We start from the raw sequence: 18,088 nt of genomic DNA on the forward strand, positions 1-18,088 counted from the left end.
GCCAGTGTGTAGTGTTCTGGTCTTTTATTCATGTTCAGCAGTTAGAAAAATAAAACAGAACAAAAACATCACAACCTCAAGGGTCAGGGAGTCTTGGGTGAGCAGGGGAGACTGAGGTAGCCTAGCGTCACAAGCGGAGACCCAGCCCCCGTCAAGGCACCGGTGAAGGGAGGGAGGTCAGCAGGGGAGGACTGCTGATTTCCTCCCCCAGCCTGGTGGGGACAGCTGCCCTGCGTTAGTGCACCGAGGCCCCTCTCCCAGAGACGGAGAGATGCCAGAGACCAGGATCCCCTAATACTTCCACCAGGGTCCGAGTCCCATGTGCGAGACAGGCGGGAGGCGGCCCTTCCCTTCCTCACCCGATAATCCAGGTGGGCCGCCCAACCTGGGCACTCTCTACTTGGAAAGCGGCTTCATAGATCAGTGCAAGTGACAGGGGTGACGCCATGAATGAGCAGAGTGGGGCCCAGATCACGGCTCAGAATTTCCAGCAGCGCCAGGTAGCGAGGGTAACGGGCAGGATCAGCAGGAGGCCGAGGCAGGTACAGGAAGGTGAGGGCGGTGGAGGGCCCCTGCTCGCCATCTCCACCCTCTGGCCCACCAGGCCCTCCTCCTCTGCCACGCCCCTGCTGGGCCCGAACCAGGGCGTTGGCGCTGCATGCCAGGGCCTCTGCCTCAGCGTCTCCCCGCCTGCCATTCACGAAGTCCCCTTCCTCCTCCTCCTCAGGCTCCTGGGACCCAGCCCCCTCACCCCACACCACCTCCTGCACCTCAGCCCGGATCCTTAGCTGGCTCAGCAGTGCCCGGAGCCGCCCCTCAGCCGCCCCAGGGGCCTCCCGAGGCCCCAGGCACAAGAAGATCCGGAGGCGGGCACTGTGCCAAGCGGGCACCATGCCCAAGATGGTTGCCATCTGCAGCAGGAAGAGGCCACAGACGTCCACATAGCCGGGCCCACCCCGGGGCCGCAGCAGATTGAGGGGCCACACGTCCACATGATGCGGCTGAGAGGTGCCCCCAGACCCCCGGCTCAGCCGCTCGGGGGGCAGGGCCCCACAGGCCCGGGCCAGAACCACGTTCTTGTTCATTTTCAGGGCATCTGCCACCGTGGCCACGTAGTCCTGGGGACTGAGAGCCCGGGGGCTCCCAGGAGCCCGGGGTGGAGGAAACAAGGTGCTCAGGGCTGGGGACCCACCCTCCTGGGTACCATCTGCAGGCTCAGAGAAAGCTGGGTCCGTCAGGAAATGGTCCTCAGGTGCAGCATCATCATAGAAACCCAGGACCAGCGTGTTGGGCTTCATGCCACCTGGGGGCAGAGAGGGGCAGAAATCAGACTCACAGAGGAATCAGACTCACAGGCTGAGTTCACACCACGCTGACAGGCGCCCACTCCCACGCGCTGACAGCGACGTGTGTCAGCCATTAGGTATGACATTTCCACTGTGCTTGGCCTCTTAAGGCAACACTTTGCACATTTGCATAATGACTTTTAGTTTTCCCAAACACTTTCACATGCTTTTATTTTATTTATCTCCACAACTAATCTCCCCCACTTAAATAGGCAAAGTTTGCCTTAGGATTCTTTTAACTAAGGAGCACGTCTGGTCTGTTGCAGTAGGATGCATTCACTCTAGATTTCAAGCTGCACACCTTTTTCGTGACGGGATCTAAGAGTCTGACTCCACTGGGCAGACGTGGGACCCCCTGATTAGTCAAGCTCATGGCCTCACTCCCCAGGGAAACAGGGCCTGGGCCCTGCTAGGGGAGGATAAGAACTCGGCGCTGGGGCTACACAATCTGTTCCTACAACTGCAAAGCCCTAATGGTGGCACGACCAAAGCACAGTCCCCTGAGAGCTAACATCTGCACTCTAACCCGGGGGAGGGCTCTGTCCTGTTGAAAGCACTTTGTGTTTTAACCCATCTGATCCCTGAAGCAACCCTATGAGGTAGGGACTATTACTCACCCCATTTTACAGATAAGGAACCTGAGGCCCAGAGCGATGAAGTCACTTGCCCAAAGGCTCATGGCTGGTAGACACCGGGGCCAGCAGGCGAACCCCATGTGTCCAGCACCTGAGCCCATTCTCTGAGCCTCTAAGCTGCTATGTGCACCAGCTGCAAAGCCCCAAGTCCCTGCTGACAGCTCCTGGGTTTCAGTACCTGAACAACCAGCATGGAATCAGGTAATTCCTCCTTTAACAGGGCTGAGTTTATGGGAAGACTCAGACCTCTTCTAAGACCTTCTCAGGAGACAAATAGGTTACTTAAAATCTACCAGTAAATCAAGTTGGACATGCTGGGGGACTGATCACTGAAAGGAAATCTTTCCCTTTTTATTTGAATCATTTCCCACAGGGTAAATTTCATGCAAGTGGTGGTCTCTTGGCTCAGGATCCCTCACAAAAGGTGGAGCTGAGGAGAGAGCTTGGATGCTCCAGGGTCTGTCACATAATGCTCAGTAACACCCCCAACACACTTTAGCAGGTGGGAACTCCAGCTGATCTTGCAAATTAAACAAGTCTCACTCCCTCCTGAGCATTTTCCAAGGTTCTGATTTACACTGACCAGGGCAACGTCCAACACTTGAACTTCAGCCAAACTGTAAATGCAGCCCAAGTATGCACTCAGAGGGGGCACAGACCCCAGTCCCAGGACTGAGAAAGGAGGAGGTGGCTGAGCAGTGATTTGGAGGAGGCAGGAGTGCAGGGCTGGAGGCCTCCGCACAAAGACACAGCCACAAAGCTGGGAGTGTCCCACTCCATACAATAGCATCAGTCCCACACACCCTCCGCGTCCTTTGTGGTTTCTGGGAGCCTTGTTACACCAACTCCTATTTCTCCACACCTTTCGAGACCCAGCTGAGATACCATCTCATCACATTGCCGGCCATATCAATGCATAATGGTCTTCCTTCCTCTGAATTGTGGTGGTTAAAAAGCATCTGCCCTACATTTGACAGGGCAGCTGCCAGCCTCAAATGTTTCTCCCATTGTCCCCAACAAGACAACATGCTTTTCAGAGCCTGTGCCCCAATTATGGGTCAGGAAAAAAACAAAAACCAGTGTCACTCCATCTCCAGTCCTTAAGGCATCTCCTTGGAGACCTTATCACGCCCTGTGCTTTATCTTTTGAGAACTGAGTTCTATATGCACTAGATTGTGGGTTCCTTTTGGAGTTTGCAATCTGTGGTTTGCTCTCTGGGGGTAGGGAGCAGAGATTTTCATGGAGCAGGTTGGGGGACCTAGACAGGAGCAGCTCACCAAGGCCTGAGATCCGCAGCAGGTGCTGAGCCCCCTGGCGCACGGAGGGCGAGAGGGTGAGGTCCACGAAGGCCTTCACCTGGGCCCGGTCCACCAGGCTCAGCCACGCCCCATACTGTGGCTGCACGGGGTCCGAGGGCAGGCAGTCTGCAGAGAAGGTAGGCAGCAAATGTGGCCCAGACTCAAGTACTTTCTCCCAGAGTCCAAATTGCAAGTGGGCCGAAGAGACAGATCTGGGCAAGGGTGTGGCTGCTAGGAAGGGTCAGCTGGGAAGAAGGATGGTGCCTCTGGGATGCAAAGAACACAAAGAGCATCTGAGAGTGAGATGGAGAGAGAGGCTGGGGGTGAGTGGAGGGCAACTGACCGAGGTCTCCCAGGGTGACGTGGCCCAGCACGTAGAGGCCCCCTTTCTTGAGCTGGTTGGCCAACCGCAGCAGAGGCAGTGCGCCCCGGGGGTTCCCCACCAGGAGCAGCAGCTGGGGCCGCCAGAACTTCACGTGATCCTTCCGGACATCCAACCGGAGCAGATATTTACGAACCTGGACAAGGTGAGGTCGTGGGAAGATGGGCTCCGGTGGACAGCCCCCTCGACCTCTCTCGGACAGGAAGAAACTCCAGCCGAGGGAACAGGAGGCCTCCTTGGGGCGTAGGTGTTCCCAGGCCGCCTCCTCCCCTCCCCTCCCCACCCTCCTCCAAGTCCCCCCACCAACCTGGTGGAAAAGCAGGGCCTGGCTGACGTAGCCCCAGCTGCTGGGGCCTCCTCGAGCAGTGAGCAGGGCGGAAAGCAGGCCCATGAGAAGCAGGGAGCCACCAGCGGCCCCAGGGCTGATGAGAAACATCATGAGCAGGCAGGAGGCCACCCCCAGCAAGCAGGTGTGCCAGGAGAACAGGCTGAAGGTGGGACTGCGGGCAGACAGAGAAGGGAGGATGCTCAGGAAGGGCTGCCCTGATACGGAGCCACTCCACTCTATCCCCGACCTCTCCCACTGTGGTCCGAGGCCTGCCCACACCTCCCTCTCTTTCTCTGCAGACACAAGCATCTTCTCCTCTCACCGGAAGTTGGGGGCCGAGGCCCACTCCAGGCTCAGGCAGGACAGGTCCACAGCAGCATAGGCCACCAAGTAGAAGACAGTGACCACAGCGGCCAGTGTGTTCAGCTTCCCAGCCAGGAGCACCAGCTGGACAAGGACCAAGAGGCTGGGCCTTCATCAATTCCCCCCACCTCGTCAAATGCCAACACATGCTGTCTTTTCAGCCCTGTCTCCCAGCACCCACATGACCCTTTCTGGTCCTAAAAGCATAAGCAGGAGGGGCTTAGGGGCAGGGGGAAGGCTGCTTGAAGAGGAAGGCTTACCTGCACTAGGCTCCAAGAATAGAGCACAGCCCCCCAGGGGTTCCCCCCTCGGGATACAACCTTGGCCGGTGCCAGGATCACTCCTGTGCAAACAGAAACACAGGAGTCACGTCAGCCTGGGCCAAGCGGGGGACCGAGACAGACATAGGAGGGCGTGCCCAGAGCCAGGCAGGAGGCAGGGGACAGTGCACCGAAGAGGTCATCCTGGGCCAGGGCGTGGAGGATGCGGGAGGCGCCGATGAGGGAGCTCATGGAGGCTGAGAGCGACGTGGCATAGATACCAATCAAGACCAGCGGGGGCCACAGGCTGATGGCCCGGAAGAACCCATAGTCCTCCTGCAGCAGGGTCCTACAGGGAGGGAAAGGAAGAGGATCCAGAGAATAAATATGCACCATCCTAGGGTCCTGGTGAGAACAATGCTTTCAACACTGGGTGAGGTTAAGCACTGGGTATTCTCAACAGACCCTAGCCCCGATCTTAAGGACCATATTAACAGATCAAGTGTGCCCAGGGGTTGATCTGCCCTACTCACGGGGGATTTGGCTGTCATTGGGGTGCTTTGAATTTAATCACATGTGCACATTCCCAACAGTATATGCACAAGAAGCCAAATATTTATGGAAATACAAATTGACTAGAAAACTTTTCCCCACCCCACCCCCAAACCAAGTGCTTACAACAGTACCAGGCACGAAGCAGATGCTAGCTGCAGGTTGGCTATTACCACATAGCCAGCCTACCCACTGAAGGCAGCAGCTCCAACGCTCTCCCAATGGGACAGACAGTCCCGATTTTTCCCTGCACCCCAACAACTTCAGTATCTACCCCCCAGCCTGTGCTGCCCTTGATGATCCAGGTGTGCCAACCTTGTTCCAACACCCCACCCCACCCCTTTAAAGACCAAGCTCACCCCCTCCCCAGGCACCTGTCACAGGTGAAGCTGGAGAGGAAGAAAAGCAGGATGTAGATGAAGAAAGTATAGGCGACAGCGACGATCGTGCCCAGAGGAATTGCCCGGCTAGGGTCCTTCAACTCCCCTGGAGGGAAGGGAGCAAAGGGAGAGAGGTCAGCCCTCCACCACTCCCTCCATCCCTGAGCCCTCAGCGCCCCCACAGGGGCACAAGATGGCAGCCCCCCAATCCCAGGAGGTGGCAGGCAGGGGTTCTCACCCGACATATTGGCCCCAGCCATGATGCCCGTGCAGCCATTAAAAAGGACAGCAAAGACGCTGGCAAAGGTCATCATGGCCCCCGTGGTGTAGTCCTTGGCGTAGCCAGCTGAGGATGGGACCGTTCTCAGGGAGGAGAGGGTGTCAGCATCCCTTCTAGGGACCCAGGCATTTTGGCCCTGCCACCCCCTCCTCAGATTCCAAACCCCAACCTGCCTCCCCACCATCCTCACCAAGACCCCAGCCCTGACCCCATATCTGACACTGGCTCAGCCAACCTCCTCACCTCCTTCTCCCCCAGATGCTCCAGTCCTCCCTCCAGCGCTTCATCAACGCTCTTTCCTAAGATGCCTTCCCTCCCGCTCCTATCTGAACTTCCCAACCCAGCTCAGCCCACTCTAGCTCCACCAGCTCCCACCCTCCCCAGTCCATACCCAGATCTCCCTCCTCTGGACTCCTCTGTGATTCACAGATTCTCCTCTGTGAGTCTACTTGAATCACATTCAGTCCTATTGTGCAATTTGTTTCCTGAACGTACGTCTTATCTCTCCAAGTAAGTAAGTTCCTCTAGGGCAGGGACTATCTTGTGGTCACCCTTGTACCTCATTGGGCCAAACACACAGCAGCCCACACACGCCGAACAGATCTTAATCAATCTGCATTACTCCAAGGCCCAGATGTCCTGCCCCTGATTTTCCCTGACATCTGTTTTCACCTGGGATTCCAGAGGCCTGTCCCCTACCATGTGCCCACCCCTCTCCTCGAGAACCCCAGCACTCTTGTGCCCAGCTCACCACCCAAATTGGCCTTCAGAGTGCTGCTGTTGAAGCCAGTGAAGTGGCCGACCTGGGGCGGCAGGGAGGAGCCATTGGGGCCAGGCTGAGGGGTCAGGGGGATGTCCCTGGGCCCCACAGCCACAAAGCTGATCAGCACGGAGGCCAGGGAACCAGAGACCAGCAGGAATGTGAGGAAGGAGGCCCGGGCATAGAGGCCAGCCCCCAGCGTGCAGACCCCGCCCACCAGGCCCAGCAGCAGGGAGCCATAAAGTAGATTCCAGCCGTAGCCCTGGGGCAGGACTCGGAGCCCACTGGACCCTGTGGCATCTGTAGAGAGGAAGGAACAGAGTTAGAAGGCCACATTCCAAGGAGGGACCCCAACCATGACTCAAAACAGGGACAGACCCCATCTTCGGTCCACTTGTCCTCATAGAAGCCATCTTTCCCACTCCCCCACCCAACTATCCCAGCATCCTAGCCCTCCCTGCTGGGTACCACTATTCTTGCTCTGTCAATTTGGGGAGTGTTAGTCTGGCCTCCCTGACTACACGGTAAGCTCCTCGTGGGCCAGGACAATCTCTCGGATGTCTACAAGAGTCTAGGCACTCAGTAGGAGCTGGAGAAACCACCGTACACCCCTCCTGGAGAGGGCTTCTCTACCAGCCATGATCCCAGAATCCTAGACCCTGCAAATCCTCAGAGCTGCCCTGACCAGGGTGGGGAACACAGACCAGCCCCGAAGACATCAAGCACAGCCTCCACCAGCCCCAGCAGGGAGACTGCACAGCCACAGACGTTAGCCAGGTAGAACATGAGGCCAATGCTGCCCCCAACCTCAGGCCCCAGGGTCCGGCTGATCATGACTAAAAGTGGAAGCAGGAGGTGAGTGTTAAGGGAAAAGAAACTGAACTGGAGCATGAGGATGGCCCCGAACACAAAGCATGCTGCAGCTGGCCCTCCAGGCCTCACCTCCCTGAACACACCAGGACTGTTCTCAGAGGCAGTGTGTCCCAGTGCAGCCACTCCCAAGCCACGTGACTTTGTCCAAGTCACCAATGCTCTGGAATCTCGTCTGTAAAATGAATACTACCTAACTGACAGGACTGTTAGGAGAGCCAAAATGGCAACTGAGAAGGCCCCTGGTGGTCTGGAAAGTGGAACTAACATGGAAGGCCACATTGGTCACCTTCCCCATTCCAACCTGTCTGCTGGACATTCATTGGAACTTGCCCCCTCTTATCCTGCGCCCCCGGGGGGGTGGGAGGGGCCCTCTCCTTCTCCTTATGACAGAAGAGCCCAGACCCCAGTTCACGGATGTTGGAGGATACAGTAGGCTCCGCCCCCTCGCACAGCTCCATTGGTGGCGATGGCACAGACAGAGAGGACGGTGAGTGCCAGGATGAAGTAGGCAACCAAGAGCATGGCCAAAGCCTGCAGCAGCCCAGCATGGCCCACCACGAACCCTGGGACAGGAGTGGTAAAGCAGGTCAGATGGTGGCTCATGCATCCCACCCCCTTTCCCATTGGTCATCAGTTACCTCCAGGGCAGAGCCAAACACAAGGCCATGGGGAGCCCCCTCCCCCAGCCCTTCATCTACCCACTTCTCCCAGGGCTCTTCCCCAACTTCATCCCAGTCCCAGCCATCCCTCCCACTGCACCCCTGAATAAGACCCCCACTCACCAATCCTCAAGAAGACAACTATACTGAACATGGACAGGACCGTGGGCACCACCACACCCAGGAAGGTGGAGAGTTTCCGGGCAGATGCCCCTCCAGGACCTCCGGCCCCATTGGCAGGGAAGGCAACTCCCTCCTCCCCCAGGAGCCGGTAGGCCAACAGAGGAGAGTTCTCACTGGCCATGGCTGAGAGCGGGCAGAGGAAGTCACCAGAGGTTACGAGGCCTGCAAAGAGTTTGCTGAGTGGAAAGCAGCTCCGTGGAGTCCCCCCAAAACACCTCTAACCAAACACCCCAAAGCTTCCCCCAAAAGGAAACACACACACTCACTTATATTCACCAGCAACTCAAAGTGTTAGTTGGGGGCAGCCTGGTCCTGGCCACTGCCCCAACAAAGGCAGACTCTACAGGCCTCAGCATTGGGTACCAAGGCCCTCACAGCTCCTGGGGGCCACCTCTTGCCCCATATGCCTGAGACTAGGAATGACAGTGGCTGTGGCAAGGTGCAAAGATCCTCACCCTTCTTAACCAGCACAAGAGGAAGCAAATCCTCAAAAGGGAAGTGAGTTATGGGCAGGAGGCCCTCTTCACTTGCTCATCTGGAGTCCTGAGCCGCCCCCCAAGATCCTCCATGCAATCACCTCAGCTCAGGGCAATAAGAAACTTCTGAATCTTCCAAAGCCCCATCATCCATCAACCCTTTTCCTCAATCCATCTCGAACAGGCTCCTCTGTCCTTAACCTCACCAGATTCCTCCCACCCACACAACGCAGCCCCTAAACTCTACCATCCCAACCATTCCTCGACTACCAATACCAAAACATCGGCCGGCAACACAAGGTGGGTCCTCCTCCCCCAACCGGTTCCTGCCCACTTTCTCCCGGGGCAGGTTGGAGGGGGCCGAGATTCCTTCTCCCCGGCCAGGCGCACCCTCCACAGCCCGGGTGTGTCAGGGCGCTCACTCACCCACCGGAGGACGCAGCTGCTCGAGGTTGATCCCCGGGATTTGGAAGGGTCCGCTACAGGCGGAGGGGGCGCGGGTGCCGGAAAAGACAGCTGCGGCTACCGGGATGCCAGGCCCGGAGCCTCTCCCCCCGCCCCAGCACACACGCGCCCCATTGGTCCCCAGGCCCAGCCCCGCCCCTTGGGCGAGCCCGGGGAGGCCCCGCCCCTCGGGGCTCCCGCAGCCAGCCGGGCTCCCGCCCCACGTGCGACCGGGATGCTGCCCGGGTTCGCTCCTCAGACGTGCGTCTTTGGCAGGCTGCGGGCCACGGTTCCCACTGCGCCCATCACCGCGGTACAAACAAGCGCCTGCCGCGCGGGCAGGACCCCACTCGGGGCTCGAAGGCGGCCCGAGGAGTCACTGCTGAAAGGGGCGTGTCGTGACGGCGGAAGGCCTCCGGCAGGTGGGCGGGGCCACGGCACCTGTCACAGGTGCGCTGCGGGGAACGCTGGGCCCCGTCGGTCCGCGCCTTACCGAGTCCTAGTCCTCCAGCCTCTCGAATCCCTGTACAGTCCACCAGGTCCCGGCCTCAGCCCTCAGCCCAGCGGGGCCCTCCCCTCGCGCCCAGTCCAGCCCACAAGCTGCGCCCTTCGCTTCCGCCACCGGAGGGAGCCATTGGCCGCCGATCCGGGAGAACCCTGCTGGCGCGGGAGGCCGTTAATTGGCCTCCTTTGCCTCCAGCTTTTGAGCCTCCCGGCAAAGTGTTGTGTCCTCCAACAGAGATCACAGGATTTGTGAACCTCTGAGAGTTACGGCCACCTCCTCACTCTTTACAGGTACCGTCACCATCAGCGCCAACTGGCAACGTTTCCTCATCTGTAAAATGGGGATTAACTAGACCCTCCGGCAGGAAGTGGCTGTGAGAGTTCAGTGAACTAATTAGGCACTTGAAATACCGAAATGTTCAATAAATTATTTGCATAGGGCACTACGTTAAATACGCATAACCACTTTGTGAGGTAGATACCATTGTTATTTCCATTTTTCACATTAGGAAATTGAAGCTTGGAGAGCTTCAGTAATAATTTCCTAACTTTCATAAACTGTCGTTTGAGCCTCAGGAAATGAACACCGGTTTTCCTGCCACTGGTCTTTGGCTGTAAATTATCCGCAACATTTCCATAGGAGAGGAAGGGGCTCAAAGTAGCACAAATGTGGCTTTGCCAGGGAAAGGTCTCATGAGCAGTTAACTTGTGGCATCTTTAGTAGTCATCTCTGCTACCCATGACACGGAGCTTGGCTCCTGAGTCTCTCCAACACCACTCCTGTCACAATTTTTGTTGTCTTCAGTATCCACATTGATGAGACTTCCAACACTCGGCTGGCCGGTGCTTAAACTCCACTTCTACATAGATCTCACCCTCCATCCCACCCAATGGTTATGCCTAGACTTGTCGTTACCAGTTACTTTGGACCCTCCATCTTTTCATTCACCACTTCTAGTTATACCTGTAGAGGAAAAAAATTAATCTGACACTTGCTAAAATGGTAAGGAAGACTTTATTTAGGCAATTGGTGTCAAGACTCACAATAGGGAAGAGAGATGGGGCTCAACCCCAAATATAGCAAAGACAGCTGAGTGTTTATAGCCAACAAGCAGAAGGAGGGGGTCAGTGAATGGAAAATTACTAAGAGGAAACACTAAGTTTAGGGGGACTCTAGCTAAACAGACTCAATAGGATTCTTGCTAAAGGCAGGCCAGGGTGATCAGATATCAAGCTTTGGGTGGGGGATTCTCTCTAAACTGAGCTAGGCAGGCCCAGCAGGGATGGGGGTCAAGGTCGAGGCCTAGTCCAGAAGAGGTTTCAGAGGAAACTGGCTGATGTTTGGTCAAGGAGAAGGTCTTTGTCATGCCCTAACTCCAACAATCCTCCACCTCACTGGACCTCCTAACACACTGATCCTGCCTTGTGCCCACTGCCCTCACTCACTTCCCTTCTCATCCAGCTTCAAGTTCACGATCAGTGAAAAGCACTCCTTTGCCCCTCACTTTATCACAACTCCTGGCAAAATCACAGCCTTGGTAAAGGCAACTCTCCACCTACCCTGAACCTGCCCAAGCAGCTAAACATGGCTGGACACCCATCCACCCATAGAACCAGTCTCATTTCAAATTCATGGCCGTGAACCTCAAGTGGGCACTCATGCCTCCCTGCATTCAGACCAGGTTTTTCCTCCGGTCCACTCACTCTCCCACAGTCCTAGATGACTATTAAATCTTCCCCCCTCTCTCCAGTGGTTTCTCTTCCCATCTCTATCTCAGCTCACTACCTTGCTTCCGAATTCATTGAGAAGACAGGAAGCATCAGAAAAGACTCTCAAAGCTCCTAACCACCCACCACGCTAGGTTCTGCCCTCCCTCTCATTAATAGAGACGAGCTGATTGTGCTCCTAGCTGAGGTTAACCTGCCACTAGGTCCTATCTCATCATCCCGCTTTCCCTTTCCATTGGGTCATTCCCATTAGTATACAAATATGTTTTTATTCTTTTATTTGTCTTGTCTTAAAAAGGAAAATAAAAGAATTTTCTTGAATCCACACACATACCATTACCATTTCATTCCTTTGTTGTTTCTTCTTTATAGCAAAACTTCTCTATAGAAGTTGTCTGTACTAGCTGTTTCCAATCCCCTCCTCTCATTTCTTCTTAAACTCACCAAGCCCAAGCTTTTGCTCATCAGCAAAAGGGAAACTGCTCATCAAGTCACCAGTGCCTTCCATGGTCAATCCAAGGGTCATTGCTTAGTCTCCTTTGCTGGTTCTTCTTCATCTCTTGTCTCAACTCTGGAGCACCCTAAGGTGTTGGAGGAATGGCCAAGAGGCCACTGTGGACTGGAGGCTCCATTGAGGACCAGAAATTCAGTCCACAGACTTCTTTTCACCCACTTACACCTATTCCTTTGGTGGTCTCACTCAATCTCCTAGATTTATTTATTTATTTTTTATTGTTGGTTGGTTCAGTCTCCTAGTTTTAAAATACCATCCATATAATAGTGTATAATAGTGCCCCAAGGGTGTATCTTCAGCCCAGATCTCTACTCTGAACTTCAGACTGTATGTACAACAACATAGTAACCTCTCTGCTTGGACATCAAACAGGCAACTCAAACTTGATCTGCCCCAAATCAAATGCCTAAACATACACCTACAGCCTACTCCTCTTGTGGCCGTCCCACCTTCCCAGTTGCTTAGGTTAAAAACCTTAAGGTTATGCTCAAGTACTCCCTCTCATATCCCACATCCAATCCATCAGTAATTCTTTTTGTCTCTATTTTTAAAATATAACCAGTGTCCAACCACAGTTTATCACCCTAGTCCAAGCCACCATCATCTCTTATCTGCATTATTGCAACAACCCTCTAACTGATTTGCCTGCTTCTGCCCTGGCCCCTATGTCTATTCTAAGCAGATCGGTTAGAGTGATGTTATTAAAAAGCAACTATCCCTTCGTGACGCTTCTCTTTTCAAAACTGTCCAATGGTTTCTCATTTTCCTCAGAGTAAAAGCCAAAGGCTTTTATATGAAGGGTAACCATACTTACCTCCTGAAACACCAACTACCACAGTTTATGCCTGTTGCCTTGGCATAAGTATTAACAGCATTTCCTTTGCTCAGAAGTGACTCAGAGTGGTCTATATATTATGTGGGCACCCTACCCACGAAGCCCTATCCGGTCTGCCTCCTGCCTTCACCCCTCCTCATCTCCTGCCTGATCTCTGTCTGGGCTGTGACACACAGAGCATGAGCCTCTTTGTCTTCTGGGCTCAAATATCATCTTCTTAGTGAAATCTCCTCCGCTGGTCCCATTTAAAACTGAACTACGCTTTCCTTCCTTCCCATCCCATTTCCTATTTTTTCTACTTTTCCTATATATTTTTTCCTCCATAGCGCTTTTAACACCATCTAATAGATGTCGTTTACTTGTTGATCTTGTTCATAGACTGTCTACTTCCAACAGAAAGTTAAGCTCCACGAAACAGGAACTTTTCTTTTCTTCGCTGCTTTACTCCGGTGCTTCTAACAGTCCCAGCCACTCCGGTGACGTTAGTAACCATTCATTGACTGTTCTGGGAACCATCGCGGACCTGGGACGGGGGGCGGTCTTGCTCCTCACGTGACTGCAGCGGCCCCGCCCAGCTCGCTGGTAAGGGAAGATGGCGGCGCCCAGGGTGGCCTCGGAGAGAGGGCAACCAACGAGAGGGCGCAGGCTCGCTAGAGCGGCCACCCCCGCCTCCTAGTCTGCGGTTGCGTCCTGGGAAGGCGCGAATTCAGGGTCTACGTGCTGGTCCTCCTCTCCACCATTTTTAAACGGGAAAGAAAGTAGCTAATCAAAGGCTACTTGGTCTGACCTGCCTACTACCTCACCACCGTTTGGGATTCCCAGGACCTAGGCGTGTAGGACGAGGTCGTGGGATGCGGTATCTGGGTTCTTCTCCCCTTCGTGTTGGCTCCTGGGTCAGCCTATTAAGTCCAGCCTCCGGTTCTAGGGATCCTCGAACACACACCAGGACCGCCCCTCGGAGACAAGAGCGTCCATTTCCAGCTCCACGGCGCCCCACTCCGAGTTCGCGTTCTAAATGCTAATTACCCGGCAATCTACCCTCCCCACCCCTGCAGTGAACTCCCCAGGATTAAAGTCTCGTGAATCCGGACCCCCTCCCCCAGGCCCCTGGGGCAGATGAGCCCTTGGCCACCGCCCCTCCAATTTCCTGCAGACCCAGCAAACAAAAGGCTCGGGAAGAGAGGCGAGGCTGAGTAGGGCGCCCTTCCTGCAGGAGCAGCTGATGGAGCAAAATGACCCAGGAGGGAGAGGAGGGGAGGGATGAAATTCCAGGGTTCCTGAAGGACCACAGCGGGAGGCCAGGCTCCTGGATCCCGGAGAGGGAGGGAGGGAGTCCAGGAAAGTGGATGTGAAGGGCCCAGGCAGGACAGCGGAGTTTGCTAGGCTCTACCAGATCCCAGCTGCCCGGTGGGGGTGATGTCAACCTTACGGAATGAAGGGGGTGGGGGGAACCCTGGATTTCAGGTAAGCTCTCAGGCCCCCAGGCTGGAATGGTGGGGGCTGGGAGAGGCCTGAAGCCCTGCGTCATCTCCTCTGGGGCTAGCCTACCGCTCCCCTGGCCCGACCTGCTACCCTCTGTGCTGGCCCCACCCTGGCCTGGCTTCCTGCTCCTCCCCAGGCACAGATCTCTCCCTGCCAAGCTCTACGAATCAGCCCGGGGGCTTCTTGTCCCTTCAGGACCTCGGTAGTTAGCCCCCAGACACCAGTAGTCCTTATATTCCCTCCTAGAGCCATTGCCCCTACCCCCATCCGCGCCAAGGACACAATGGTAAGGGAAGGGCCACGTCCAGTGGGTGGGTGGGGGGATGCTGGCATGGAGTTGGGGGGGCTTGGCCTCATATCCTGTCAGCCTGCCAAGGGAAGAGAGGAAACAAAAGACTTCCCCCTGCTGGGACAATGAGCCTCCCATTACCTCTCCCCCTCCTCCCACTACCCTCCTCCGTTTTAGCTCGGGCCCCCTGCCCCTTTGCCTTCCTTCTCTGTACCTTCTTGCCCTCTGGTAGCCTTGGCCTCTGCTGTGAGCTCTGCCCTTCCCCTGCCCTCCTTCCTATCAGTTCACACTGATGCCTGCTCCTAGTCCTGGCTGTTTCAGTCCCCTGCTATTCTTTCAGTGCTCAGGGTCCCTTTCTCTGTCCCCAGTGCTGAGTTTGGGGCTGGGTGGTCAAGGGCCTGGTGAATGTTAGGGGGTAAATTACACCCATTTAGTGGCCAGTAGACAGTAGTGGCTCCCCCACAAGAGAAAGGGACCAAGGCAGAGGGAGGGAAGGGGAGAAAGGATGTGGGGTGTGTCCTACAGGTCCTTAGAGGTGAGGTCGCGGAAGGCTGTCCTGTATGCTGAGTGTGGTAGCAGAACATCACAGTGGAGTCAGGCCCACTTGCTGGCTACTAGAGTGCCTTGGACAGGTCACTTAACCTTCCGAGTCTGTCTCTTTTTTTTTTTAATCGAAGTATAGTTGATTTACAGCATTGTGTTAGTTTCAGGTATACAGCAAAGCGGTTCAGTTATGTATATAAATACATATTCTTTTTCAGATTTTTTTCTGATATTGGTTATTATAGGTTATTATAAGATATTGACTATAGTTCCCTGTGCTATACAGTAGGTCCTTGTTTCCTGTCCCATCTTTAAAGTGGATTTCAGAGTAACACCCATCCTGCCCCTCTCATGGGGTTCTTGTGATGATTTAAATATGATAATATTTGTTTAGGAAAAAAAAGAGGAAGCAGTAAAACTTTCCTTAGTCTTCTCAATCTACACAGCCTCCTCCATACCCCCTGTTCCCACTCACTGAAGTTTCCATCACCATCATATGCCAGTGACTCCCAAACGTGTTTATCTCCAGCCAAAAATCTGTCTCTGAGCTGCAGATTCACTGAGCTCAGATCTAGCTGACTTCTGGACCGGCTGTCTGGATGGTACATAGGGATCTGAAATTCAACATGCCCATCCTCTTCCTCCCACCGTGGTCCTGTTTCACTAGCTCCTACCTACTGAGTCTGAAACTTGACTCATGCTTGACTTCAGTCTCCCTCACCCTCACAGCGTGGCTCCAAACCCTGCCCATTCTAGCTCCTTGACATCTCTTGGGTCCTCACCCTACACAAACACACACGCACGCACGCACGCACGCACGCACGCACACACACACACACCCATCCATGTCAGTTCAAGTTCTCACTGTCATTTGGAGAACTGCATTTGGTTTCTCTGCCTTCAGTTTCAATCCCTCTCAATCTTCTCTCCAGAGTTGTACCAGCAGGAACTTTCTGTACAAATCTGATGATGCCGCTTCTTTGCCTAAAACCCTTCGGTGACGCTCCAGGTATGCAGGACAAGTCTGCATTCCTGGAAGGTCCTGTACAATGAAGAGTGGCCCTTGCCCACCTCTCCAGGTCATTCCGTGTCACTGGTCTGCACGCCACACCCTGGCGGCGTGAAGGCTGGCTGGCAGCTCGAGGACCATCTCACCACATCCATGCTTTGATAGTTATTTGTCTTTCTGCCTTTAAACCAACCTTTCCCATCAGTCTCCTCTAGGATTCATTCAGACAGCACCATCTTCTCCAGAAAACTCACCTTGAACCTAGAGGTGGGATTCATATGCTTCCTCTGTGATCCCATGGGACCCTCTGTCTGCCACGTTTATGCTCAACGCATAGCCTCCTGTGTTCTGTTGATGTTTTATGGCTATTTCTACTCCTGGGCTGTCAAGTCCTAGAAGGCAGAGGATGACTTTGTATCCCCAACCCTGTTCCATAGTAAATATTCAATAAATAATTGCTGAGTAAATTAAAGAATGACTGGTCAATAAAGGAATGACTTGTCAACAAATATTTACTGAGCATTTACTCTGAGACAGTCTTGCGCAGGACTTACAGCAATGAGCACAACATATGTTATACCTGCTTTCATGAAGCTTAGAGTCACGTACAGTCACTAATAAATTAATAAAGACGTGTCCATTACAACTTTGTACATGATGAGTTCCAGAAGGTTTGTGGATTCAGATTTGTGGATCCTGAAGTTTATACAACTTGAGGGAAGCTTCCTTAAGGAAACAAAAACAAAGCCATCAATATAAAATTAGGGATAAAAGTTAATGTTTACCCAGATTGAGAAATTACAACCAGTTGCAAGGTTAAGGTGACAAACACCACAAATATTACAAAATCTAGAAAAACAACAGACTATTTGTAGTTAATAACTGCCAACACATCGCTATGATACTTTCATGTCCTACCTGTTTCTTAGATGTGAACTTTTTGACCACCTCTTTACATAGTAATGATTTTATAATGTTATTTTCTATTCTCTCTCAAGCCATCTTTTCTCCAGTATGGTTGCTTGAATTTTGTTTCTTTCATTATTGTGAGTTTATAAAAATTTCATTGAGCTTGACAACTTATTATGGTCATGTCAAAATCTCTATCAAATTCCTTTCAAGTAAGAGCTGTGAGATTTAGGGCCACTTCAAACGTTCTCCTGCTGTGACTCACCTTGAAAGCTGTTTAAATTGATGGCATTCATTAACCAGGGTGGTGAGAGGAGCCTGGAAAGTAAGGGGTGCCTAGGCTTAAACTTCCCCAGCTCCTGGGTAAACTTAACTCTAGACCTGGCAGGGTCAGGTGGGGGCCGTAAGAAGGGGGCTAGGAAATGGGAAAAGGAGTGACGATGTCTACAATTGAAGGTGAAAAGGGATGATTTGTTTGTTGTTTGTTATATATAGAAAAGGTCCTAACTCCAAGCCCACTCCAGACAATTGTATTTGAATAGCAAAAAGAAACCCTACCAGCTGTTGGGGTAGGGATGCATGCTCCACGCAGGTACCCCCATGGCAATGATAGCGGCATATTGCCTGTGGACAGGGAACATGGGTGACAGCCTAATATTTGGGGTGGGAGGACAGTGCAAGTACTCTAAGTGCCCTAATAATGAAGAAAGGAGTGCTCAAGATTGGTTTGGGTCTGTGGAGCGAGCAGGGAACCAGGTAGTGACATGGATGCTCACCTGTGTAACGTAACTCAGTGAATACTGAATTAGTTTGCCTGCGAAGTGGTCCTGGGTGATCAGAGGGCGGAGGAAACGACCTCACACCCATAGGAGAGGCTGAGGGTGATTTTTGAGCACTGGAGTGAAAAATCTCAAGGTATCATCTCCATGGAGGGGGGAAATCATGGGATTTCCACCAGATTATGAGATCTTTGAGGTCAGGAGCCCTGTTTTACAAATCTTGCAAACTAGTACAGCGATCATCTGGCACATAGTAGATGCTCAAGAAAGGTTTCA

The 18,088-nt window shown here is 53.6% G+C and overlaps 1 protein-coding gene across 3 annotated transcripts; it reads right to left on the reverse strand.

Annotated features, from left to right (window-relative positions):
• Positions 1–7: 7 nt before the first annotated feature.
• Positions 8–9,356, reverse strand: SLC12A9 (solute carrier family 12 member 9). 3 transcript variants are annotated; one of them, XM_032459661.1, is made up of 14 exons: positions 9,203–9,304; positions 8,241–8,462; positions 7,887–8,021; positions 7,290–7,421; positions 6,577–6,885; positions 5,784–5,891; positions 5,540–5,651; positions 4,805–4,962; positions 4,614–4,696; positions 4,313–4,437; positions 3,970–4,162; positions 3,624–3,798; positions 3,260–3,406; positions 8–1,303 (listed from the first exon to the last, which is right to left on the reverse strand). In XM_032459661.1, the coding sequence occupies exons 2-14, from the start codon at positions 8,419–8,421 to the stop codon at positions 414–416; spliced, it is 2,748 nt and encodes a 915-aa protein (XP_032315552.1). In that variant the 5' UTR covers positions 8,422–8,462; positions 9,203–9,304; the 3' UTR covers positions 8–413. The 3 variants fall into 3 exon arrangements, with proteins under 3 accessions (XP_032315552.1, XP_032315551.1, XP_032315553.1); XM_032459660.1 differs by having other exon boundaries at positions 414–1,303; positions 9,207–9,356; XM_032459662.1 differs by lacking the exons at positions 7,290–7,421; positions 7,887–8,021; positions 8,241–8,462; positions 9,203–9,304 and adding an exon at positions 7,760–7,869 and having other exon boundaries at positions 414–1,303.
• Positions 9,357–18,088: the final 8,732 nt, after the last annotated feature.

The sequence above is a fragment of the Camelus ferus genome, chromosome 18 (genome assembly GCF_009834535.1).
Source record: "Camelus ferus isolate YT-003-E chromosome 18, BCGSAC_Cfer_1.0, whole genome shotgun sequence".
NCBI classification, from domain to species: Eukaryota; Metazoa; Chordata; class Mammalia; order Artiodactyla; family Camelidae; genus Camelus; species Camelus ferus.

Bases quoted from the DNA above. Each gene is read 5' to 3' on its own strand.
- SLC12A9 (XM_032459661.1), bottom strand. From the start codon at position 8,421: ATGGCCAGTGAGAACTCTCCTCTGTTGGCCTACCGGCTCCTGGGGGAG. The intron at 8,022-8,240 runs GTGAGTGGGGGT...CTCCTGTCCCAG, and splicing joins AGTTGTCTTCTTGAGGATTG to GGTTCGTGGTGGGCCATGCT. The intron at 6,886-7,289 runs GTCTGTGTTCCC...TCCTCTCTACAG, and splicing joins GCTTGATGTCTTCGGGGCTG to ATGCCACAGGGTCCAGTGGG.